At 38.3% G+C, this 27,065-nt stretch overlaps 1 protein-coding gene across 6 annotated transcripts in view; it reads left to right on the plus strand.

The window, feature by feature from the left end:
- The window catches only part of RRAS2 (RAS related 2), an 84,265-nt gene that overhangs the window by 25,792 nt on the left and 31,408 nt on the right, over positions 1-27,065 (plus strand). Inside the window, exon 1 of one of the 6 annotated variants that reach the window (XM_025928734.2) lies at positions 12,754-12,804. The exons of 4 other annotated variants lie outside the window; for them this stretch is intronic. In XM_025928734.2, coding sequence (XP_025784519.2) covers positions 12,769-12,804 — 36 coding nt within the window. In that variant the 5' untranslated portion in view covers positions 12,754-12,768. Of the gene's footprint in view, positions 1-12,753; positions 12,805-14,672; positions 14,707-27,065 lie in introns of those variants that run through there. One more of the 6 variants, XM_086677917.1, reaches the window with a different exon arrangement.

Raw genomic sequence — 27,065 nt, forward strand, 5'->3', positions numbered from 1 at the left:
CTATTTCCAATTACTAACCTCCAAAGGTAACCACTATATTGACTTCAATTAGTATAATTTAATTTTGCCTGATTTGGACTTTATATCCTGTAATTATAAAGAACATACTCTTTTTTTGTCTGGTATGTTTTTGCTTTGCATATTTTTGGGATTCATGCATGATCTTGCTTATTTTGGTAGTTTGTTCCTATTTGTTGCTTGGTAGTGTTCCATACTATGGATATACCATAATTTATTTACTCTTTGATGGAACATTTGGGTTGTTACCAGTTCTTAGGAACTATGAATGAAGCTGCACTGAACATTCATATACTATATGTTACTATATGGATTTATATTTTATTTCTCTTGGATTAAAACCAAGTTATGGAGGGGTACCTGGGTGGCTCAGTCAGTTAAGCCTCTGACTCTTGATTTCAGCTCAGGTCATGATCTCATGGGTTCATGAGTTTGAGCCCCATATCGGGCTCTGCACTGACAGTGTGGAGCCTGCTTGGGATTCTCTCTCCCTCTCTGCCCTTCATTTGCTGTCCCCACCCCCTCATATAAATAAAACTTAAAAAAAACCCAAGTTGTAGATGATCAGGTCATATGGTAAGGTCATAAAGTCATTAACTTTGGAATGTCGTTTCACAGTTTCTTGTGAAAAGGTTGTACCAGTTTCTATTCCCACCAAAGATGTATGGAAATTCCAGTCATTCTGGGTTCTTACCAGCATATTTTAGCCAGTCTGCTGGATATGTAGTGGCATCTCACTGTGGTGTTAATTTGCTTTTCTCTGATGACGCTGAACATCTTTTTATGTACATCCCATTTGTCTTTTAAAATCCTTTGTCTTTTTAAAAAATTGGGTTGTTGGTGTAACTGAGCTGCAAGGCTTCTACCATTCGAAATTAAGTCCTTCGCTTAAAAAGAAAAAGGCAGGGGGGCGCCTGGGTGGCTAAGTCGGTTGAGCAGCCGACTTCGGCTCAGGCCGTGATCTCTCGGTTCATGAGTTTGAGCCCCGTGTCGGGCTCTGTGCTGACAGCTCAGAGCCTGGAGACTGCTTCAGATTCTGTGTCTCCCTCTCTCTGCCCCTTCCCCGCTCATGCTCTGTCTCTCTCTGTCTCTCAAAGATGAATAAATGTTTAAAAAAAAATAAATTTGAAATACAAGTCCTTTGTCAGCTATATGTATTGTAAATATTTTCTCCTTGACTTGTTGTTTGTTTCTATTATATATAATGTGATATATATTATATACTATATTATTATTACATAATGTTATTTGTTGACATATAATGGAGATATACTAGTTTCAAATGTACAGCATAACGATTCAATGTTTACATATACTGGGAAATGATCACCAGAAGTTCATAACATCTGTCTCTATACATATTTCTTCCCTTTTAATATTTACATCCTATATCTATAGTTTTACTCCATTGGCCAGAACTTTTAAACTTTAAAAATAACAAAATAGTTAAAATAAATGTGGTAGTAGATGTCCTTGTTTTGCTTCTGATTTTATTTCTCTACATCATATAAAAAATTTTACAGATTTTTTGGATTAAGTATCCTATGAGGGTTTTTATTAATGTTACTATTAGCAGTGTAATTTTATCAGATGCTCTTTGGCATTTGTTATTGTTAGGCCATTATTAGTCGTATCCCTTGATGTTGAATTGGTAAGAAATATCTAGGATATACGTCACTTGATTAGGGTATATTAGTACACTGAAGAATTTTATATACTATCATTTTACCTGGTCAGTTTCTGGTTTACTTTAATTGTATCGTATGTGTGTTTATTTCCCTTTTCTGGGTACATAAAAGCTGTGATCAAGATCATATTTGTCTTGTAGGATGAATGGGATGACATATTCATCTTCACATGCATCAAGAGTTTTAAATTGTGCATTTTAAAAATCTGGGCTTATCACTATGGTCATTATTCCAGATACTCATTTTGTTCCTAGTTCTTAGAGAATTTTGTCCGTTTTATCTTCTGTTAATTCACTTCTCTCCTTTTTGAGATAACAGCTTTGTGTGTAATTTTTTTTTCTTTTTTAAATTTTGTGAAAATATTACCATAATGAAGCATTTTAATTCTATTATAGGTCTGTGTAGAAGCGTATCTTTATCTTATTTTTGTTACAGCCTCTTTCCCTTGAATATATGTATTTTCTGGATATTTTTTTTGAGTGCTACCAAATGCCAACATACTGCCTCTTTTTCACAGAATCCAAGATGACTAAGCTATTCCTGCCCAGTGGTACTCATTTAGATTTTCTAGAATGGTCTCCACCCCCATCCCAAAGTATTAGTTCTTAAATTGTCAGTGCTATCAATTGATAGATCTTTGTTTTTATCTTTTATTATGTTCTGTTTTCCTTTGGGTTTAATCATTTTTTTTTAAAGTTTTATATTTTATTGCTTTTTTCTTTTGATAAACATTCAAAATTATGATTTCACCTGTGAAAATTGCATTAGTCATTTGGTATTTGTAGAAATCTTGTTTTAATTTTTTTCTCATTCAAATTATTTTATATTTGAAATTTAAATTTTGGTTGATTTCTGCTCTTTTATTCTATTTTTAGCATTCTGGAATTTTTGGACATTAGAGAAGATATCTTTCAAATGTTGAGGGGCCCAAAGCCTGTGTAGTTTTGGCGTTCCCCCTTTAAGAAAGAGGCTACAGAATTATATACACGGATGGATATTTATTTAGAATGAGAAAAGAAGTCATTCGTGTAAATGAAGGGCATGAGTGAATGAAGGGCCCAATCTTCGTTCATTTTGTGGCAAATCTGCCTCTGCTTGAAAGGATAAAATTTGGTTGATGTACATTGAATCTTCATGAATCTTCTCTGCTTTGTGTCCTATATTTTTGACTATGTGTCATAATATTTTTTTCAACTTCCAGTGGTTCTAATAGTTTTTGCACCGATTCATACTTTTTGTTGCCTAAATAATATCATTCCATTATTTCATGATGGCATTTAAGAATCTGGCTGTAGCTGTTGCCAAATAAATTTTACCATGTCCAATATTGATGTTTTCATACTTGATTTTTTCTGTGGACTCAGTTTGATGCATTTTTTTGCCCACCCTTTTGTTGTTAGCCTTCTGAGCACCACATTGTTAGATTTTATTTAAAAAGAAATCCTGGGACCCTACGACCCAGCATAAATGCTGGGTATTTATCTAAGAGCTACAGGTATGCTGTTTTGAAGCGACACATGCACCCCCATGTTTATAGCAGTACTGTCAACCATAGCCAAAGTATGGAAAGAGAGCAAATGTCCATCGATGGATGAATGGATAAAGAAGATGTGGTATATATATACAATGGGGTATTACTCGGCAATCAAAAAGAATGAAATCTTGCCATTTGCAACTACGTGGATGGAACTGGAGGGTATTATGCTAAGTGAAATTAGAGAAAGACAAAAATCAGATGACTCACTCATCTGAGGACTTTAAGAGACAAAACAGATGAACCTAAGGGAAGGAAAACAAAAATAATATAAAAACAGGGAGGGGGGCAAAACAGAAGAGACTTATGAATATGGAGAACAAACAGTGTTACTGGAGGGGTTGTGGGAGAGGGGATGGGCTAAATGGGTAAGGGGCATTAAGGAATCTACTCCTGAAATCATTGTTTCACTATATGCTAACTAATTTGGATGTAAATTTTAAAAAATAAAAAATAAAAGTAAAAAAAATAAAAGAAAAATCATTCTCAGGAAAGAAACCAAAAAAAAAAAATTTATGTATATATTAAAATATTGCTTAGTTAAAAAGAAAAAAAAAAAAGAAATCCTGGGGTGCTTGGGTGGCTCAGTCATTTAAGTGTAGGACTTAATACCAGCTCTGGTCATCTCATAGTTTGTGGGGTCAAGCCCTGTGTCGGGCTCTGCACTGACAATGTGGAGCCTGCTCAGAATTCTCTCTCTCTCCCTCTCTCCGCCCCTCTCCCACTCCCACTCCCTCCTCCCCAAATAAATGAACCTTAAAAAAAATAAAAAGAAATCCTGTTGAGCTTCTTTTTTTCTACTAAAGCCACTTGATCACGATTACTGGTTTGGCCTCTTTGTATTTTTCCCTCCATACTTTCTCATGTTTGACCTGTGTTTTAGTGTCTTTATTTTACAGTGACTTTTAAGGAGCAGCATTTATCTTCGTTACCTGTAGTGTGGGTGGGGAGTAAGTCACCTTTTCGTCCATGAGTGTTTTTTCTCCTCATGAGTTGTGGCTGTGGGCAAGAATGTGTGCAAATCTTTGAAGAGCTGGTTGGGAGGTGAAGTAGGTAGTGCACATTTTCTCTTTCCCTAAAGCATTTAGAGATTGGTTAAGTAGGGGAGAATTTATATTGTTTGGGTTTTATTGCATGAATTCATGTTGTCATAATTCTAGTAGCAGTGGTAACTGATGCCTTTCAAATGAAATCAAGTGAAAATTGATAGGCTAATCGGTTATTCTCTTGGAGTAAGCCTTCTGTGCTTCTTTTTGGGGGGGGGGAGAGAGAGAGAGAGTGAGTGTGTGTGTACACATGCAAACTATTGCAGACTGTTTTTGCAGTTTCTGCAAATTAAAAGTCAGTTTTGCTAGTACTGATAAAAATGTTTCTGACACTAACACAATACTGCTTGCCTTTTTTAGTGTTAGTAACGACAAAGTATTTGTTCTTTTAACACACAGGAAGAGCCTGAAACTGATTTTCCTCCGTGGGACTCCCTTCCCCAGTGGAATAAAGTTAGATAGAATGAGAATTTCTTTCCCTCTTAAACTCTGAAAAAGACCACTTCCTCTATTTTGCATTTTTGGGTGGTGGTTATAGCACTTGTTTTGAGGTTTGACCACCCTTTGTTCAGCTATTTTTATTTTTACATATCATTTTGAGTACACTTAGTGGTATTTTAACTATAACATCTTGTATAATGAAACTCATGCATGCATAGTATGTCTTAAAACACCACTGTTGTTTTGACTTAATTTGTATTAATTGGGTTGTGCTATTTCTGCTTTATCTGAGTTGTTTTTTTTCTTTAACAAATGAATGCCTAGTTTGCCACAGCTGAGCTAAAAAGCCAAATCAGACTTTTAATAGATTTGCAATGTTTGCTTTCTCTGCTTAACATTTAAATTATGTAAGATATGACATGAATTTCAACTGCTTGGTTGCTCTATGTCCCCACCCCCAGTAGGGGACAGACTTTTTTTTTAAATGAATTTTATGTTTGCAGTTTGCCTTCACTGCTAAAGGCTAAACATAAATCTGGGTAGTGCATGTTACAGTATTCTTTCAAATGCCTGGGATCCCATAATAGTGTAGTACTTAGTTTCTAAGTACTTAGTACTTAGGACTGGATGTCAGGCAGTAGTATCCACTGAGCACTTTAGTGCCAAGGACTGTGAAGAGAAGGAACAAAATACTGAGGGAGAGGGGTGCCTGGGTGGCTCAGTCAGTTAAGCGTCTGACTTCGGCTCAGGTCATGATCTAGCGGTCCGTGAGTTCAAGCCCCACGTCGGGCTTTGTGCTAACAGCTCAGAGCCTGGAGCCTGTTCCAGATTCTGTGTCTCCCTCTTTCTCTGACCCTCCTCTGTTCATGCTCTCTGTCTCAAAAATAAATAAACGTTAAAAAAATTTTTTTTAAATAAAAAAAAAATACTGAGGGAGAGAGGCCCCCTTTTCCTCCCCCCAATACAAGAGAAATAATGACGGATGCTTTCTGTGGAACAACATAACAATTAGAAGTTCAAAGTAATATACTAACAAAGCAAGGGCTTGAGTGCTCAGAGGGTATGGAACTGAAATTCAGGGCTCAAGTTGTAATCTGAAGTTCAGATGAGGGTAGCTGTGGTAAACTACAAATGAGGTACAGAAGGGGTAGTTCTGGGGGGCAGCCAGTGTGTGCTAAACATAGGAAGTTCACACATTTTACTCTTACTGGAAACTATGTCCTAAATTGAATTGGAACTCCTGATTTTGTTATGTGAATGGGAGTAAAGATATAGAACTTTTACCCCTTATTATTTTTTTAATCATTGCTTAGCTTTCAAAAGTCTTACTAAACAAATTTCAGAATCAGTGAAACTTGATAATTTAAATACAATTTAAGCATCTGTAAAATAATTAACAATGGCACACTTCCTGGCACAGAAAGTTCAGTATACAAAATGCTAAAAATTATATAATAGCAGCATTTTAGAAGCTATATAACATATGGTTGTAGTGTTAAGCTGTCACTGTTTCTCATCTGGTGAAAAATAAAGCATTAGGTATATGCCCTGAGATCTTCAGATTTGTACATATTCTTCTGAAGCCTTTACTACTATCTTTGGGTTCCATGCCATGGGATAACACAACCAAATTATGTTGTAGAGGTTCTAATGTGTTAATGTTTTGCTGTATGCTTTTCTATAATATTCCCAGACAGAAAGTCTTAAATTTGTGTAAGTACATGGAGAAAAGTCTACTGAGATACTAAACTCCATCCTCCCTCAAAATGGGATCAGTTGCTGCTGCTGCTCCAATCACTACTCCGTTCTGTACGGCACAGTAGTATTCCGTGTAAAAAATTACCATTTTACAAACCAAATAGAAGATAGAATGGAAGAAGAGGCCCCTTGTACGACAGCAAACAAAAAGTTCTTTTACACACCAAAAAAATGTGTAACATTTTTATCAAGAAACCTAAAAATGCTACTGTGGTTCACAAAGAAGACTTAAAGAAATAGAAAAACACACTATATTCTTGGATTTGAAAATGCAAGTTCTTAACTATCAATTCTGAAAGCTAGTAACTAACTGTAAACTCTGAAATCTGTAAACTAACTGGCATTCTAAAATAAAAAACGTAAAAGGATTAAAAAAAACGAAAAACAAAAACCAAACTCCACCAGTCTGTTGTCAGGTATTTGTGTAAGCTCATTTTGTAGATGAGTGAAATGAAGCTCATCAAATAACCTCTCCAGGGTTACAAAGCTAGGGTGGTTAAAGCAAGGCTTCCCAGTAAGGTGAGTTTGAGGGCTCAGACGTAATAATAGCTAATATATAGTAAGCACTTACATCATTAACCGTTACTGTTCCAGGTAAAGCACTATATATTTTTTCAGATAGAATAACATCTAAATATATGTAGAAAATAGGAATTTGTGAGACTTTTCTAGAGAGGTTCTAAGGATAATGCATGCTTCGTTTATAGATTTATGGGTCCTTTAGAATTCCTGCCTCCCCGTCCCACTCTTCCCCATCCCTAAGCAGTGTTCCAGCACCTTCTCCTATGATCTGCTCTTCTGCTTCTTTATATGTCAGATAATCTTATATAGTATGTGGATTTTTTGGGGCCGTCTATTATGTTCTGTTAGTCTCTTTGCCTATTCCTATGTCCATGTCATTCTTTCTTTCTTTTTTTTTTTTTTTACAGAAAAGTTTTATTCTTTCTTATGAGAACTCCTGGCAACATTTAAATATATACCTAACTATGGTGTTAGCCATAGTCATTATGTTGTATGTTACATCCCCAGTATTATTATTATTTTTTTAATTTAATTTTTATTTTTTTAAAATTTACATCCAAATTAGTTAGCATATAGTGCAACAATGATTTCAGGAGTAGATTCCTTAATGCCCCTTACCCATTTAGCCCATCCCCTCTCCCACAACCCCTCCAGTAACCCTCGGTTTGTTCTCCATATTTATGAGTCTCTTCTGTTTTGTCCCCCTCCCTGTTTTTATATTATTTTTATTTACCTTCCCTTAGGTTCATCTGTTTTGTCTCTTAAAGTCCTCAGATGAGTGAAGTCATCTGATTTTTGTCTTTCTCTAATTTCATTTAGCATAATACCCTCCAGTTCCATCCATGTAGTTGCAAATGGCAAGATTTCATTCTTTTTGATTGCTGAGTAATACTCCATTGTGTGTGTATGCGTGTGTATATATACATACATATACATACGTGTACACATACATACATGTATATATACATATACATATATACACACACACATACATACTTACATACCACATCTTCTTTATCCATTCATCCATCGATGGACATTTGGGCACTTTCCAGACTTTGGCTATGGTTGATAGTGCTGCTATAAACATGGGGGTGCGTGTGTCCCTTCGAAACAGCATACCTGTATCGCGTGGATAAATGCCTAGTAGTTCAATTGCTGGGTCGTAGGTTAGTTATATTTTTAGTTTTTTTGAGGAACCTCCATACTGTTTTCCAGAGTGGCTGCACCAGCTTGCATTCCCATGTGTCATTCTTTCTTAATTTTATAAATGGTTAGGACAAGCCTTGCTGATGTGTTCATTCAATAAAAATTTCATTGAACGAATTATTTGTGGCCAGTACTATGTGCTAGGAACTTTATAAGTGCTGGCAAAACCTCACTGACCAAAGCAAAAAATTCTCATGGAGCTGACTCTTGTAAAGAATTTCTCGGGTATTTTTCCTGTTTATAAATTTTATAACCATCTTGTGGTTCTGTCAAGTTCAGTGGTAAACTCAATAGGTTTATTTATTTTAGATTGTATCATATAAAGGAAAATTGACATTTTGACAATTATGTCCATGAACATAGAATGCTTTTCACTTCAGATATATCTCCCCCCTGCCTTTGGCCGGCTGACCAGTTGCTTGTCTGCCTGACTTCCTTCCTTCCTTCCTTCGTTTTTACATGTTTATTTAGAGAGAGAATGAGAGAGAGAGGGTGTGTGTGTGTGTGTGTGTGTGTTTGTGCACGTGTGTTGTGTGTGTGTGTGTGTGTGTGTGTGGGCGGTGAGGGGACAGAGAGAGAATCCAAAGCAGGCTGCACTGCACGCTCAGCACAGAGCCAGACATGGAGGCTTGATTTCACAATTGTGAGATCATGACCTGAACCAAAATCAAGAGTTGGATGCTTAACTGATGGAGCCACCCAGGTGCTCTGGCCTTTATTTAAAGCTTTGTAATTTCTTTCTATAAAGGTCTAGAATATATTTTATTAGATTTACTCCCAGTTACTGTATATTTACTGTTGCTATTATAAATGGCATCGTCTGTTTGGCTTAAGTTTTGTAATGGCTTGTGTACAGAAATGGCTTTTTTTGGGAGGGGGTTCTGGGGATCATTATATAGATTTTTGTATCCAAACACCTTGTAGAATTCCGTTGGCAATAATCTGTATCTTCTGTGGGGTTTTCTGTATTAATAAACATATCAAATAATTTTTTTTTCAATTCTGTTTTTTCATATTGCATTGGTTAGCACTTTAAAATATAGTATTGAATAAATGTAATAAAATGAATAATAAATAATAAATATAAATAAATAGTGGACATTATTTCTTGATTTTTAAAGTTTCACTGTTAAAAAAATATTTCTGCAGGTTTTTAGTTTCCTCTAGTCCCACTTGCTATGTATTTTTAAGATCAGGTGTGACATTTTCTCATGCTTTTCCTGTATCTGTTATGATCATGTTATTTTTCCTTTAATCTGTTCATGTGAATTATATTTGTAACTTTTCAAAAAAAAAAGCCAATGTATCTTTCTGTTCTGGATTCATGGAATAGGTTCATAATGTGCATTCTTGTTTACGTATTGTTTACATACTGTTGGATTCTGTTTGCTAATATTTTATTTATGGGCTTTTGGTTTTTTTTTTTTTTTTTTTTTATGGTTTAGTGAAGTTGACCTGTAATTTTCATTTTACCTAATGTCCTTGTCTGATTTGGTATCTAGATTTTACAGGTCTCACGAATTGAGGAATATTTCCTCCTTTCGTTTTCTCTGAATCTGTGTACTACTGGAATTACCTGCTCCCTGAAAGTTTGGCGGAACTGGCTTTTACCACTTCTGGACTTGATTTTTGTATATGTGTAGCAAGGTTCTTTTCTTTCTTAATTTTTTCTTCTTATGGTCCTAGGACTCTTCAGGATTCCCCTCCCTCCCTTCCTTCTGAGTGTTGAGCGTGGTAGAGGGGGAGAGGGAGAGAGACAGAGAGAGAGAGAGAGAAAGAACCTCAAGCAGGCTCCATGCTCAGCACAGAGCCCAATGTGGGGCTGAACCCCACCACCCTGGGATCATGACCTGGGCTGAAATTAGGATTTGTGACACCCAACTGCCTGAGCCAGGTGCCCCAATTCAGGCATTCTAATTCTGTCCCAAGACAGGGGTTAGCTCAAATGAGAGTAGGGAGGTCTTACTGATAAGAAAACACAGGAAAGGAAGAACTTCAGGAATGAGTTGGAATTTGAACTGGAGACTAGACTTTGGGCCAGAAACAAGTTGGGGGTGGGTGGGAGGGAAAGGATCTATTTCTGAGATTTTGTTCAGTAACAAGGATCTCCTTCCACCAGGCTGAAGTGGGAATAGGTGGGCTAAAGTGGTCTTAGCAAGTTGACCACTCCCTGCTCCCTACTCCCACTCACTCCGGAGTGATGAAACAAAGCACCAACAGAACACAGGACATGGCAGAAGTAGCAAACAGATTCGAGTTTAACCCCTACCTTCCGCCGGGACTTTAGATATTTTGGTACTTTTTGATCATTCTTCAGAGAGTAAGTATAAAGAATAAGGGACTTCAGTGCCATCCTTACAGAGTTCCCTGCTCCATTCCACCACCTTTCCACTAAGAGAAATGTATTGAGAAAATATAAAATTTGCTCCCGATTAGCTAGCTCTTCTGTGCTAGTAGAAGGGGAGACTGTATTATGGACAGTCCCCAAAGGTTAAAAGTATTGACCTGTATTTAGTTCTTGACAGTCAGTTTATCTTTTATCATTATGTTGCTTAAGTTACTAAGAAGATTAACTTGTATTTTCAAGGTTTTCCCATACCTTATATCCTGTTTCTTTTCATAATTGCTTTTAGGATCTTGAAAAAATAAATTTTGAAATAAATTATTTAGTATTTTTATTTTTGTCAATCCATGCAGTTTTATACAAACACAGTATATTTAGTGCCTTTCAGAAAAATTCCTTTCCTCTGCTTTTTACAGAAGTTTTCCTGAAAGCACTAAAAAATTGATTAAGGCAAATCTCTGGGCCAACCTGGTTTCATTTTGAAGACTAAGTATGAATGACTTTCTACAGGAAAAATTCTCCATTGCTTTTGTTTATAGATTGAAATTAGGGAAATGAACAAGTAAATGAGTGTTGCTTAATGAAGCTCTTTTAAAATTTTTGACTTAAAATTTTTTTTTGACTTACTCTCCAGTTTCAGTGTCAGTTGACTTGACTTTAGGTAGAGAGCATGTGACTTTAGACAAGCATGCAATCATTCAAGGTATGCTGCTGCTTAAGAAAAAGACTTTAAAAAATGTGTTAGAACATGGGGGAAAAAAAGATCTTGCTCTCTTGTGGTTTCACAGGGTGCCAGAGGTCTGGTTGCTTGTATGTTTCACTCAATTGCTTTCTGTTCAATGAGTAGGATCACTACCGTGCCTCACAACTTTGCAGACTCACTGCAGAGGAAATAGCAAGAGGTAAAAATGACCTCAAATGAATGTGGCTTTTTTGTGGGATGGAGTGAGTAGACAGTGTGCTACAACTAAATAAATCAATTATGCAGGAAGACCTTTACTTAAGTCATCTTTATATTCTTTTCACACTGTGACTACCCCTGCCCCTATCATTTCTTGTTCTTTAAACATTTGTAAAGTGATTAGTTTGTTGTATGTATGTAAATGATTACAGTTGAGTTGTCTAGAATTTTATAATCTTATTATCATTTCTCTAGTAAGCGCTTTCTTTTCCTCTTTTGGGCTGACAGCTTGCTTACTGTGAGTGCCTTAAGGTAAGAGATCTTAGACTCAGTATGGGTTGAATGGAACTAACTTCCTTTATCTCATCATGTTGGATTCTCTTGCATCTGTTTTTGCTAGTTTATCCTGCAAGTTTCTATTGTTTTGGTTGGGTAACCATTTTGTACTTGGAAAAATAAAACTTATTTGTATTTTTCTACCATAAGTCTTGGGTAGCATCATGACCTTTTGTCAGTTTAGTATTGGGTATGAGATATTTTGATAACACTTTAAAGGGGAAGGAGAAATCATTATGTATGGTGAACTTGTAGTTATCGTGCTCTCAGAAGGTGGAAGAGAGTCTGGATAGTTTTATATCTGTGTTTATTGCAATGCCGGTGATACATACCTAGGAAACACTCCTTTGCCTTCTGGCCAGCTTATTACCAGTGTCAAGGTTGACTGAGATGTGTGGGGAAGATTTGAGGTCTGGACATTTTACTCCATAAATACAGACAAAATAGAGGCAATACATTTATTTTGTTTTCCGAAGGTAGCTCTCAGTGTAATGTAGTGGTTTTGGGCACCTAATCGAGCCAGACTGCTTGGAATCAGTCTTACCACTTACTGCCTGTGGCTTTGAGCAAGTTACTGAACCTCTTATGTCTCCTTTTCCTCACCTGTAAGATGGAGACAAATAAGTACTTACTTCCTCATGGACTTCTTGTGAGGTTTCAGTGAACTAATGTAAGCAAAATACTTAGTGCCTGGCACATGATAAACTCTGTAGAGGTATTGTTGCCAAATCAATACATGTGACTCAATGTGTATCTGTGTTTGTGTCCCTGAAGGAGTTTGAAATGTAAAACTTAATTTTTCTGCAAGTCTGATCTGCAGTGACTTTTGAATAGCCTCAAAAGTGGGGACTGAAAGAATCAATAAAATATCTGTATTTCGGTTGTCTTTACTGTACACTGTCTGCCTTCCTCAGGAAATATTTCTTTTGCCTCAGCTGTTCCATGGCCCGGCCGAGTCTGGCTCTTTTGTGATGACCACAGCAGGGAAGCTTGTCCTGGGAGACTGGGTGAGAGTTCCATTGGTTAGGCACAGGAATACTGCCGTGGAAGAAGGGGTTTGCTTCTAAGGGCACCTACCTGAACAGATGCCATTTCATCCCTGGGCACTGTAGTGTTAAAAGAGTGAACGTCCAAAAATAGGATTTATTACGATAGTGATTCATTCATTCAACAAATATTTCTCTAGGGTTTATGTGCATGGCCTTAAGGAGTTTGCAGAGACAGGGTTTTCCTGTTCTAAAGTAGAGTGTTAGTCCTAACTGAAGGGGAAAAACATGAAAATGATTTTGCTCTTCCTGCTGTCTCTAAAAATGGACTGATTCTCCTTTATGTATTTATTTGTTTACTTTTGAGAGAGAGAGGGCGCAGGTGGGGTGGGGGGAGAGAAGCGGGGCTCGTGGTCTCCCTACACAGGGCTTGAACTCACGAACTGTGAGCTCATGACCTGAGGCAATCTCAGTCAGATAGATGCTTAACGACTGAGCCTCCCAGGTGCTCTGGCCTGATTCTCTTTTAGAAGTGTAGTTGATGATGGCTCTCTTCATACATTTGAAAGCTTGGGTATGATTTGTTTTGTGGAGGAAGGTCAAAAGGAAAAACTGGTAAGTTCTCTCACTTCTGAGTTTCTTGTTGATAAAATGACTACGTTTCTTAGACCTAAAGAAATGTCCGGCTCATTTTGTTTCCCAAATAATTTAGTGAAATGTCAATATGAAATTATTCATGTTGGCTCTAAAATATTTTATTAATAAAGATATTCTGCATCTTTACAGGTCTGTCTTGCATTTTGTAAATAAATTTGTTCCTGGCAAGATGTATGAATAATTTTTGAATTGTATTTCCCCACTGACGTAGAGGATTACAAGCTGTGGCACTGCTCAAGTGACACCTGCACCCCAGAACTGTGAAGGTAGCAGTGTCAGTTGGTAGTGCATCCACATCTCTGCTTCCACGGTGCTTTTTGCTAAACTCACCCTAGCATTTATCACTCAGAAACTGTAATATCTTATCCATTCCGAGACATTAATAAACTTTTTAAAATGTTTCTTTATTTTTGAGAGAGAGCCAGAGCGAGGGAGCACAAGTGTGTGAGTGGGGGAGGGACAGAGAGACAGGGAGAGAGAATCCCAAGCAGGCTCAGCACTATCAGCACAGAGCCCGATGTGGGGTTCGATCTATCAACCGTGAGATCATGATCTGAGCCGAGATCTAGAGTCGGACGTGTAACTGACTCACCCATCCAGGCACCCTGAGACATTAAAAAATTCGTATTTTAATGTCTTTGTAGATAGGATGCATCTTCCAATTGATGGCATCCTAGAGTCAACAAAAGATGGGATTTGTTTTCTTGCCTCTGGTTTGACCATGAGTATATACCCGGAGGGCAAGAACTGTTACTCAATTTATATTTGTTATCTCCAATGTCTGACTTGCATTTAGAAGCCCACTTTTGCTGAATTGCAGTGTAGCAGTTTTTAGGGTCATCTCACTTAAGTGTTGATTGAAATGGGAGTTTCTTCAGAACACTTCTGCAGGAGGAGGCAAATATTTAAGAGGAGGGCCTGGTAAATGTTAATAAGTAGTTCACGATGACTTCTACTTTCCCCTCCTGCATCCATTCTGTCTTTCTCCTGTGGTTGATTGTCTTGCTTCATACTGACGCCTACCTCAGTGACAAAGTCTTAGTACACTTTACCTGAATTTGTTGCTTTTAGCAGATTCCAATGAAGTGAAAGACTAAGAATGTTATGTTTTTATTTATGATATAGTATTATCTTGTGAGTATCCTTTGAATATTGCACTATGCCAAAGTCACTTCTCATTATGTAAATGAGGAAATGGGGAGTCCTTGTGTTTAGGGACATAATGTTTATTTTAGTCCATGGTGAAGAACGACCAAACTTCTGCACGTAAGTTTCTGCTTTAGAAGAATCTTCTTCTGAACTATTTTTTGTTACTTTTATTGGCTTGAGATTATCGTATTCATAAGTAGCTCAGTGATTATGAGACTTAGGGCTTTCATACCCTTATCACTGTAAATCATCTGATTTGCTTGAAAGGTAGTGTAGGTCTAGCCTCCCTTTATCTTGCCCCTGAGTACCTTAATTATCAGTCTTGCAAAATCTAGATGTAATCTTAGTGCTAGAAGAAACTGCTTAGTGGCCCTAGTTTTCCATAGCTTTTATATGTAGGTGATTAGAAAACTGAGACCTTAATTACTATTTTTCTGGAAATGATTTTCATGTAAATTTTTTAAAAATAGACTTTATTTGAGAAAAGTTTTAGGGGTGAGTGGATTAAACGCCTGTCTCTTGATTTTGGCTCAGGTCATAATCTCAGGGTTTGTGAGTTTGAGCCCCACTTGGGGCTCTGCACTGACAATGTGGAGCCTGCCTGGGATTCTCTCTCTCTCTGCACCTCTCTCTCCCCCTCTCTTTCTGCCCCTCCCCTGCTCGCTCTCTCAAAAAAATAAAAAATTTTAAAAAAAGTTTTGGTTTACAGAAAAATTGAGAAGATAAAACAAAGTTTCCGTATACCCAGCACCCGGTTTCTCTATTATTAACCTCTTAAATTATATGGTATGTTTTTTAATAACTAATGAACCAATATTGATACTTTATTATTAACCGAAGTTAATACTTTATTCAGGTTTCCATAGTTCTTACCTAATAATCTGTTTTCTGTTCTGTGGTCCCATCAGGATACTGCATTACATTTCATTGTCATGTTTCCTTAGATTCCTCTTGGCTGACTTCCTTTCTTTTTGGTGACCATGACCATTTTGAAGAGAACTTAGCAAGTATTTTTGTAGAATGCCCCTCTATTGGAATTTGTCTGATGTTTTTCTTATGACCAGACTGGGGTTTTGGGTTTTGGGGAGGAAGACACAGGTGGAAAGTGCCATGCTCATCACATCACATCAAGGGTGTGCACTGTCAACACGATTCTTGACTCTTGATGTTGACCATAGTTGTCTGGCTGAGGATAGTGTGTGTGTGGTTTCTCTGCTCTAAAGCTACTAGTCTCCTTCCGCCTGTGTTCTACGTTCTTCGGAAGGAAGTCATTGTAGCCCACACTGAAGGAGTGGGGAGGCTGTGTAATTTTGAACAAACATATTTAGATGGCAGAACAGATTGAAAATGTACCTGGAGTTAGTGAAATTTTTGTTTTCAACAAAACCATTGCTGTTTAACCTGCATTCAGAGATTTGGTTTGGCAACAGTTTTCTTTCTCAGTGTTTCAACCTGCACAATTGCGTGGCAGCTACTAGCTGTTCCTCTTTACCTACCTTTTGTGCCATCTATCTATCTGATAATTATTTTTGAGAAAATAAAATGAAAGTGAAATGTGGGAGATCATTAGTCAAACTCTTGAATAAAACTTGTTAATATTTTGATCTTCATTGGCTGCTTTTCACCACTTAAAAATATTATTTCTAAAATCAAGTGCTTGGTTGATATGTAAATTATGATTAGAGACCAGAACAGTTTAGGACCCAAAATGATCAAGGGAAAGCACCTTGTCGGAAACCCCCATGAAAATAGCCTCTCCTTGTAGTTCCCATTTGTGTGTTTCAATTATAAGGCTTATGTTAAAATTAGATCAGAATTTCCATTGTAGACCCTCAATTTCATAGTTGTGTAACTGCCATATTAACTTGATTGTAAACAAAGGCCTGTAATGATGGGCCTTACTTGAGCAATTAAGGGGAGAAATTGTGAGGACAGGATTTGATTCTGAAGGTGAGTTTAACATTTTTTTCTTACGATTTTCCAAATTTCACAATGAATGAGGCTGTATTTTATAATTAAAAAACAACTAAAAATAATACAATTAGTTATGAATTCTTGACTTTATCATATTTTTTTGACTACTTTCCCCAAAGTTAGAACCATTTAAATCCATTTACTTTCTTTCACTTTTTGTGTTTTTGTTGACCAACTGAATCTTTCTAGTCCAGAGAACGAAAACTTACTTCATGTGTCTATGTATATCTTTTTGCAATAGATTGTAACGCTGCTACTATGAAGGCAGCTCAGTTTTTCAGTTCTACTAGCTTGTGAATAGAAAAACTATTCTGTTTTTTCACTCACTTTTCTTGGGCTTGTAAAATGCACACAAAAAATTATTAGGGAGAAGGAAGGAGTTCATATTTTATAGATGAGTGTATTAGTTTCCTAGGTCTGCTATAACAAATTAGCACAAGTTTGGTAGCTTTAGACAATAGAAATGTATTCGCTCACGGTTTGGGGGCCCAAAACCTTGAAGTCAAGGTGTCGGCAGAGTTAGTTTTCCTCTGGAGGCTCTGAGTGATAATCCCATTCCATGCCTCTCTCCCAACTTGCAGTGATTCTTGGCAGCCCTTGTTGTACTTGGCTTGTGTGGACACATTACTCCAGTCTCTGTCTCTGCCTTCACGTGGCCTTCCATTCTGGGTCTTGTCTGTTTGTGTCTCAGATCTTCTACTCTTTTCTCTTATAAAGATGCAAGGATTTGATTTAAATCCAGGATGATCGCATCTGTACATCCTTAACTTAATTGTATCTGCAAAGACCCTATTTCTAAATAAGGTCCCATTCATAGGTACTGGGGTGTTAGGAGTTAGGAGTTAGTCTTTTTTTGAGTGCCACAGTTCAGCCCACTACAGTGAGTAAACCTTTTCTTGAATTTGCAAGTAAGCGCTGTAAAAGTACTTTTACTAAACAGAGTAATAGTTTTAGTAGCTGACTTAAGTACATACAAATGTGATTCAGAATTTAGTTGCGTATTTATTTTCTCTTCGTGTGGTTTGCGATTGATGTGGCATTCTTGTACTGTGAAATTAGGCTGTGCACATATAGACAAGCTATAATTTGGGACGTTTAAATGGTGTGAGTAAAGTCTTAAATTCTGTGGACACATGCCATTTAGCTCTTGACTTTTTAAATCTACATATTTGGGTATTTTTGTAAGACGAATGTATGGTTCCTTTTGATAGGAACCATGTTTGTCTCCACTTAAAAGAGTTTAAATTTATCCAGTGATCTAGTCTGATTTAAATTTGTGTGCCGCAAGGAGGGGTTTCATAGAAGCCAAGAATTGCTGGGTGGATAAATGAGGTTAAATAATCAGAAGTAAGAAGGGTAGTCCTTGGTGTGAATAGACAGAACCACTTTCTGAGAAGTGCTGGCCCAGCCTCCTGGCTTGTGGTTTGGAGGAAACCTCTGGTGAGAACATTCTCTCCTTCTCTCCCACTTTGAAATGGAAGCCATGAGAAATTTAGTTCTTATTGTTATTAGGAGAAGAGGTTCAATAAGGCCTTTTTTTTTTTTTTTTTTTTTTTTTTTAAAGTTCACCTGTGCTATAGACCCATGGCTATAGTATTTGGTAATGTCATTTTTAAAAACAAGCCCCATCCCCCATCCATTCTCGATCCGCATAGGTCTGTTCTGTTTTGTAGCACTTGTTTCAAAAATTGTCATCTTTATTCTGCTTGCTTATGTATTGTCACCCTTACTAAGATGTGAGCTCCACAAGCACCAGGGCCGTATCAGTTTCATTCTCTCTCAGGACTGTACCCCAGCTCCTGAGTAGTAAGTACTTATCAAATATTTGTTGAATGAATGACCTTGATATACCGTGGATACTTTTGAAATCCATACATAGAGACTTATCTCATTCTTTCAGTGGCACTTTACTATTCTATAATGGATCTACCATAATTCATTTAACATTTCCTGTTAACGGACTTTTAGGTTGTTAATAGTTTTTCACAATAACAAAGCTCGTTGAACATTTTGCCTGGGTGTACATATATCTTTGGTAGTTCACAATGTTAATATCCTTCATTTGTACCTATGTTTCTATAAAATAATTAAGCACATTTAAAAATGTATTATTTAAGGGCATCTGGGTGGCTCTGTCAATTAAGTGTCCGACTCTTGATTTCGGCTCAGGTCGTGATCTCCTGGTTCGTGAGATTGAGCCCCGTGTCAGGCTCTGGGCTGACAGCATGGAGTCTGCTTGAGATTCTCTCTCTCCTCTCTCTCTGCCCCTCCCTGCTCCCGCGTGTGTGCGCTCTCTCTCTCACTCTCTCAAAATAAATAAATAAACTTAAATTATTTCAGTAATACATTTTTAAAGTATAATTGACCAACATTTTTCTAAATATGTATAAAGTGCTTCCCCCCCCCCCTTTGAATCAATAGAAATCTTTTGTCACAACATCTTAAAGGGCATCATAAGCACCATGTACCTACACACTGCTTTGATTACGTCTGTGGGATGGTTCTTGGCTAATCCCTATGGATTAGAAGTATCAGAAGACTTCTGTCTGTTGCATAGCAAGAATGGGAAAGGAAGGCAACAGCCAGTATAGAGTAAGATTAGAGCATCAAACTCAGCAGTGGTTTTCATTTTATTTAGAATAAAACCCAAAGTCGTTACCATGGCCTACATTGGAGTACATGAATGCCTCTATTCATGTACTGTTCTCCCTGTCGTTGATTCTGTCATAGCCACGCTGCCCTCCTTGCTGCTGCTCAGCCATTTCACCCATACTCTCACGTCACTGCCTTTAACGTGATGTTCTCTCTGCCTGCAGTGATCTTCCTCCACATAGCAGCGTGGCTGATTCTCTCCACTGACCTTGGATTTTGTCCTCAAATGTCACATTGCCGGCAAAGTCCTCCCTGGCCCTCAATATCACATTCTCCTTGCTAGCTTCTGCTGCTGTCAGCCCCTTTATTTTCCTTTAGAGGTCATATGACCTTTGCTATATTATACATACTTATATGTTGACGGTCAGCCTTCCACAGAACTGCCACAGCCCCATGAGACCTGGATTCCGTCCTCAGCTCCTTAGACATTGTAGGTGCTCTGTTAACATTTGTTAAAAGTTGAGTAGAACGTGGGCTGTGAAAATCACCAGCCACCTTTACCTCTAGTTGTGCTCCTACAGATCATTCATTCTCTGTTCTAGAAGAGATGAGAAATTAAGATGGGTTTTAGGATATTTGTATGTGGCAGTGGATTGAAGGGAAAGGAAATGAAAAGGGAAGTAACAGGCCAGGCTCTGGGCAGCAAAAGGATTTGGTTAGTTACCTGCTTTATTTATTTATTTATTTAAAAAAAATTTTTTTTTCCAACGTTTATTTATTTTTGGGACAGAGAGAGACAGAGCATGAACGGGGGAGGGGCAGAGAGAGAGGGAGACACAGAATCGGAAACAGGCTCCAGGCTCTGAGCCATCAGCCCAGAGCCTGACGCGGGGCTCGAACTCACGGACCTGGCAAGATCGTGACCTGGCTGAAGTCAGACGCTGAACCGACTGCGCCACCCAGGCGCCCCTAGTTACCTGCTTTATGGGGCAGTCTTTCCTTTCTAAGTTTGGAAAGGAAGAGAACCATTTTTTAAGTGCTTGCTTTGAGCTAAGCAGTGTACAGGGTATTTGACCGTGCCATTTAATCTCCACAGTAGCCCTTTCTTTTTTTTTTTTTTTAATTTTTTTTTTTGAACGTTTATTTATTTTTGGGACAGAGAGAGACAGAGCATGAACGGGGGAGGGGCAGAGAGAGAGGGAGACACAGAATCGGAAACAGGCTCCAGGCTCTGAGCCATCAGCCCAGAGCCTGACGCGGGGCTCGAACTCACGGACCTGGCAAGATCGTGACCTGGCTGAAGTCAGACGCTGAACCGACTGCGCCACCCAGGCGCCCCTAGTTACCTGCTTTATGGGGCAGTCTTTCCTTTCTAAGTTTGGAAAGGAAGAGAACCATTTTTTAAGTGCTTGCTTTGAGCTAAGCAGTGTACAGGGTATTTGACCGTGCCATTTAATCTCCACAGTAGCCCTTTCTTTTTTTTTTTTTTTTAATTTTTTTTTTTGAACGTTTATTTATTTTTGGGACAGAGAGAGACAGAGCATGAACGGGGGAGGGGCAGAGAGAGAGGGAGACACAGAATCCGAAACAGGCTCCAGGCTCTGAGCCATCAGCCCAGAGCCTGACGCGGGGCTCGAACTCACGGACCGCGAGATCGTGACCTGGCTGAAGTCGGACACTTAACCGACTGCGCCACCCAGGCGCCCCTCACAGTAGCCCTTTCAAGTGAGAATCATTATGGTCATCTGATAGGTCAGGAAATTGAGATTTAAGATTTATTAAAGAGATTTAAATAACCTTCCCAAGATCTCATACCAGTCAAATGGGATATCCAGGCCTGACAGACTCCAAAATCCACATTCATTCCTACACTTAGTTTATAATACCTGAAGGGGGATTCTGTGTATATTAATAATTTACATTTCACATAGTGGCATAAAAATATTAGTTAATTTTTATGCATCTTATTTGACTCCTTGTAACAAACTTTTGAAAGCAGCTATAACTTCAACTTCCCAGTTAATAGTATTTTGTGTTAGTGATGTGCTTTGCTGCAAATTCTACAGCTAGAAAGTAGTGGGAGCTACGGCTGTAAGCAAACCTTCCTGGCTTAAAATCTGATATTCTTTGTATTTTATCATACACATAAAAAACAAAGGAATTCTTTATATCATATACAAATTACATTTGACACAGTGTAGGAGCTAAACATGCCATAATAAAATTAGCTGGAGTCTTTTAAAAGATCATACAAAGCAAACTCCTCATTCACAATGAAAGTCAAGACAGAGGTTGACTCCTCCAGGAACACTTCTCTAGTTGTAGAGCTGGGACTATAATCAGGTGTCTTCATACTCTCATGCTCTGCTTTTATTGTTAAAGAGTTTGTGTTTAATATGTCTAGGTCTTTCCCCTTGATTCCCTCTTTCATTCACATGTTTTGGATTTCAAAGCCTCCAGTAAATTTTCCCTCCCATCCGGTGTCTCCCAGCAACCAGGTTGGGTTCTTCCCACAGGTAATGGTATTTGTGTATCTCTCTTGTGTATCTTTCCAGAGATATTTTATGCACCATAAAGCAAATAGGTAAACTATTTAACAACATATCTTGGAGATTACTCCACATTATTAGTACATGAAGTCATTCTTTTTTTAATGGCTGCATTCATATTGAGTGAGTGTTTTATAATTTAAGCAGTCATTTACTGAAGGACATTTAAGTTGCTTCCATTCTTTTAGATTAAAAAAAATTCAATAATGAATAATCTTGTACATGTTGTTTCCTATGAACAGATGTATTGGTAAGATACATTTCCAGAAGTGAAATTGCTAGATCAAAAAGTGTGTGTGTGTGTGTGTGTGTGTGTGTATGTATGTATAATGTTTTATGTTGCCATCCTTAGACCTTTATTCTTAATGTAGAAATGGAGTGTTTTCATTTTGAATGAAACTTTTAATTTTTTTTCTATTTGGCAATAGCAGTTTATAGTTTTAAAGGTAAGTTATTTTAAGAGTAACAATATTTCTTTTTTAAACTGGTGCATGTTGCATGCTTTGATGTTAACGTGGCAGATTAAAGAAAGTGTAATGGAAGTGGTGTTGCTTTGGAGTCAGACCTGAATTTGGATCTCAGTTCTACCAACCTACTGACTTTGTGACCTCTGATAGGTCATTTAGCTGCTGAGCCTCAATGATCTCATCGGGAACAATACCAGCCTTACAGAGTTGTTGTGTAGAACTACTGTATTTCATTGATTCTAAGAGACATTTCCCCCTGCATTCTGGTGTCTCTGACATTGAGAGGCTTCATAATCAAAGACATGCCATAGTTGATGTTTTTTTATTCTTTCTTGGCACATAAATTAATGTTGGTCTTAAATTTGATGGCATATTAGAATTGATGAAGTAGGGTAGTAATTCACAAACTGGCACAAGTGAACTGTGCTAGGGTATGGTATAGGCAGAGCAAGTTCAGTGTGATGGGGAAAGTTCAGGGTTGAGGTGGACTGGATGGGTGTTAGGGGAGAAGGAATGTATAGCAATGGAAGTTTTGTTCTAGGTAGCAGTTACCACAAGCAGATGCACCGCATAGTAGAAAGTTAGTGCAGTTGGTTGATGGAGCACAAGGGCAGATATAACCCACAAATCTGGGTATATGGAAGTTGGAATTATGGCAGATTGTTGGTTGGTAACAGGACTTTGGCCCGGGATTGAGATTTAGGAACTGTGTACTAATTTAAGGTAGGAAGACTTTAAAATAACGGGGCTATAGGAAAAAATTTTGCAAATGATAGATCTTGTGAGGGATTTGTATCCAGAATATATAAGGAACTCTTACAGCGAACAGTAAAAAGGCAACCCAGTTTAAAAGTGGGCAAAGATTTGAGCAGATATTTGTCCAAAGAAGGTACACAAATGGACAATAAGCATGTGAAAAGATATTCAATATCCTGTTAGGGGAAATGCCAATGAAAACTGTAAGGAGGGGCACCTGGCTGACTCAGTCATTAGAGCACGTGACTCTTGATCTTGCAGTTGTAAGTTTGAGCCTCATGTTGGGTGTAGAGATTACTTAAAAAAAAAAATAAAAAAAAACTGTAAGGAGATATTACTGTACATCCACTAGGATGGCTAGAATTAAAAAGACACGTACATGTTCAGCAATAAGTATTGGTGAGGATACTGAGAAATTAGAACCCTCAAACACTGTTGATGGGAATGTAAAATGGCATAGCTACTTGGAAAACAAATGGCAGTTCTTCAAAAAGTTGAACATAGAGTTACAGTATGACCCAGCAATCCCACCATTAGATACGTACCCAAGAAAAGTGAAAGCATATGTTCACCCAGAAGACTATACATGAATGTTCATGGCAGCATCATTCATAATAGCCAAAATATAAAAACAACTCAAATGTCCATTACCTGATAAATGGATAAATATAGTATGATATATCCATGTGATGGCATATCACTGAGAAAGGAATGAGAAACAAAGTACTGATACATGCTGCAACATGGATGAACGTTAAAAATGTATGCTAATAAGTAAAAGAAGCCAGACCCAAAAGACCACATGATGTATGACTGGATTTACATGAAATGTCCCGATGGGTGGTTTAGTGGTCCTAGGAGTGGGAGGGGATGGGACAAGGGGAAAAGACTGCTAAGGGGTATAGGATTCCTTTTGGGGGTAGTGAAAATGTTCTGGAATTAGACAGTGATGACGGTTGCACAGCCTTGTGAATTACTAAAAACTGTTGAACAACATACTTTAAATGGGTGAATTTTATGGTATGTGAATTATATTCCAATAAAGCTCTTAAAAAGAGGTCCTAGTTCTAGGAATGGCCTGGATTACTTAGCAGATTACCAGTAGAAGAAGAGTTAAGTGTAGCAGCAGCCAATTATAACAGTTGGAACCCTGTGTTGATTGGGAAAGTCTGAGAAGAGGGTGGAGAGATGGTGATGTCGGGGTTGGGAATGAAACAGAAGCAGTTATCTGCATTGTTACTGTCCTGCTAAGGTCAGGCAAGTAAGAGCCAATAGTGCTGAGACTCTGAATGTGGATCTTGTAATGGTTGAAAATGCTTCCTGCCTAAAGTCAGTATTGGCTCTGAGGTCTGTGTGAGGTTCCCCCCCCCCCCCCCCGCCACGGGAGGACTCTGATATGGACAGGAAGGATACAGAGATGGGACCCAGGTGAGGCCTGAACAGTTGCATGCCCCAGAGTTCAGGGGCTGTCTTGTTCATCTAAAATGTCCCACAGAGGCCAGTTGTTTAGGCAGCTCCAGTCCACATGAGGGTAGAGATAAGGAAGACTAACCTAGCTAAGGTAATAGCTATCAGAATAGCAAGGATGGGGTGGATAGGGACATTCCCTAGGAGATGAGATTCATTAAAGCAAGAACTGAAAGACACCATAAAGACTTGGTGTGCAAAAGGGAACATCATGGGATTTACTCAAACTTCCCATGGGGATAATATGAGCTATTTATTAATGTCCACATATCATACATATTTAGGCTTACGGCCCTTTATCACTTCTATCTGTGCCAGTTGTCATTGTACTTTAAAAAAATTGTTAATTCCTATCCTTAGGACTTCATTTAGGCTTTATATGTTATCTTTTGAAATGAGACTGCAATTATTGCAGGATGAGAGCAAGTGAATAACTATTAAGTTCAAACAAGAGAAATAAACTCTATCATGCTGTAGGTAGAGGCCACTGGCTTTCAGTTGCTCATTGGTTTCTAAATATTATGGCAGCTCTGAAGGATGGATATGTAGTTGTGTAGGCAGTACCGGAGTTAAGCTTGTCTTACCTACTAGTAATCTGTATATATGAATACTGGTTATAGCCTTGGCAGCCTCCCCACCCCCTTATCAAAATCACTCCCCTGGTACTGTGAACCAAAAATTTTTAGTTCACACGCAGTTCCTTAGTTTTACAAGTTGATAGGGTTTGTGGAGGGAAGGGAAAGAAGGAAAGAGGAAATCCTTTCTCTTTCCTTTTAAAGCCTGTGGGTTCAGGAGGATTAAAAGAATTGAGGAGTAAGGTAACGCTCCCTTTGGTGAGCTGACATCATGAAATGGTGGTTTACACCCTGAATAATTTTCCTTTCACAGAGTCTGAAGCTTTTCTTTCTCTTTTTGACCTGTGCCAAAAATGTTACTAAAGATTCATTTTGGTTTAGAATTTTGCTTTAAAAAAAATTTTTTTTAATGTTTATTCATTTTTGAGACAGAGAGCATGAATAGGGGAAGGTCAGAGAGAGAGGGAGACACAGAATCTGAAATAGGCTCCAGGCTCTGAGCTGTCAGCACAGAGTCTGATGCGGGGCTTGAACTCATGGACCGCGAGATCATGACCTGAGCTGAAGTCAGACGCCCAACCGACTGAGCCACCCAGGTGCCCCAGAATTTTGCTTTTTAAAAGAGCAAGCATCACTTGAAGGGGTGAGCTAGGGGTGAACTCCTACCACAGCGTGCTCTAATTTGGACTGATGATTTTCCACCTAGTGCCTCTGGGTGAGATCTAGCTTTCCTGAGGGATTGTTAGTTTTGATTTGAGAGCAGAGAATGGAAGGAATGGTGGGGAGAGTAGTAAGTGGTTTTCTACTTAGAACATTTTCAGAGGGAAGCTGAAGCTAGGGTAAGAGTGGGGTAATGGGAAGTTGGGGCAGGATGATGCGGCTGGGTTGTCCAAGGGGTGCCCCAAAGATAAACTTTTCCTCATTGGTGCAGCTTCTACCTGGCTGTCTGCCCTGGGAAAGAAAAGGAAGGGAAATTCCCGTCCCATCTCTTCTTGGGCCAAATGCCTCTGCTTCAGAGGTTAGAATAGAATTCAGGGTTAATACTGGCTTGGGACCATATTTCAGTGGTAGCTCTTGTGGTCTGGCCTTATGGACCTAAACACAGATGAGAACAATTTTTCCCTGGGGAAATGAGCACCAACTGACTTAGAAACAAACATTTGAAATAGAACCAGTTTGTAAGTTGACTTTTGTACTGTACTTTTTCTCATTCCATACCAGGCCCATCGGTTTGCAACCGAATACTTCACTTGAGGTGTATCATCCTTGAGATGGCACAGAAGTCACATGAAAGGCACAGGGTGGCTATAGACAGTCTGACACAATTAGCAACATTGACTGAAGGCCTGAGTTTTGTTAAGAAGAAACTAAAAGGATTACTGGACTTAGGGTATTCTTTATTCTGCATTAGAGTCCTGGAAGATCCATTATGGGGATCTCCGTAATTATACATGTTAGGTTAAATGAAATACTAATTGCAGTCAGGAAAAAAATATGTCCTTGAGTAAAGGAATATCAACTATATTGGAAACATTTGACATAACAATAAGAGAGGGTGTTGCAGGGAACAAAGGTTCTCTGTGACTTGACAGCTGCTGTTAAAAAGTGACACCAGGAAGAGCCTGACTCTGGCCCCAGCTGCCTGAAGTTGTTGCAGCCTTCTCTAGTGTTACCAGAGGGATTTACACTGCTCTTGTCTTAGCAAACAGAGGCACTGATAGATAGCTAACCAGGTCCTTGTGCTCTGGGAAATAAATTTCTGACTTCTCATTATAATCTTCATACCTAGAGTGTTTTTTAAGTATTCCAGTATTTTGAGGTTCTGACTATATGCAGTGTACCTTGCTTATTAACTCCAAGGAAGTTCTAAGAAGCATGAGGTAGGCCTTGGACATCAAAACTAGTTGGAAATCTATAACAGGGCTTTAACTGGAATTCTACCATATTTGAGTTTCTCTTGAAGCTTGAGAGGCTGAGAATAAAGCAGTAGTTACCAGGTTACCTTCATATTTCAAGAACTTGCCTAAGGTGGCCTTAGAAGGTGGCCTTAAATTGGTTTTGCACATTTAGCCCATTCTTTATCCCCAGTAAATAAA

This window comes from Puma concolor, chromosome D1 (genome assembly GCF_028749965.1).
Source record: "Puma concolor isolate L17-30 chromosome D1, mPumCon1.1.hap2, whole genome shotgun sequence".
NCBI classification, from domain to species: Eukaryota; Metazoa; Chordata; class Mammalia; order Carnivora; family Felidae; genus Puma; species Puma concolor.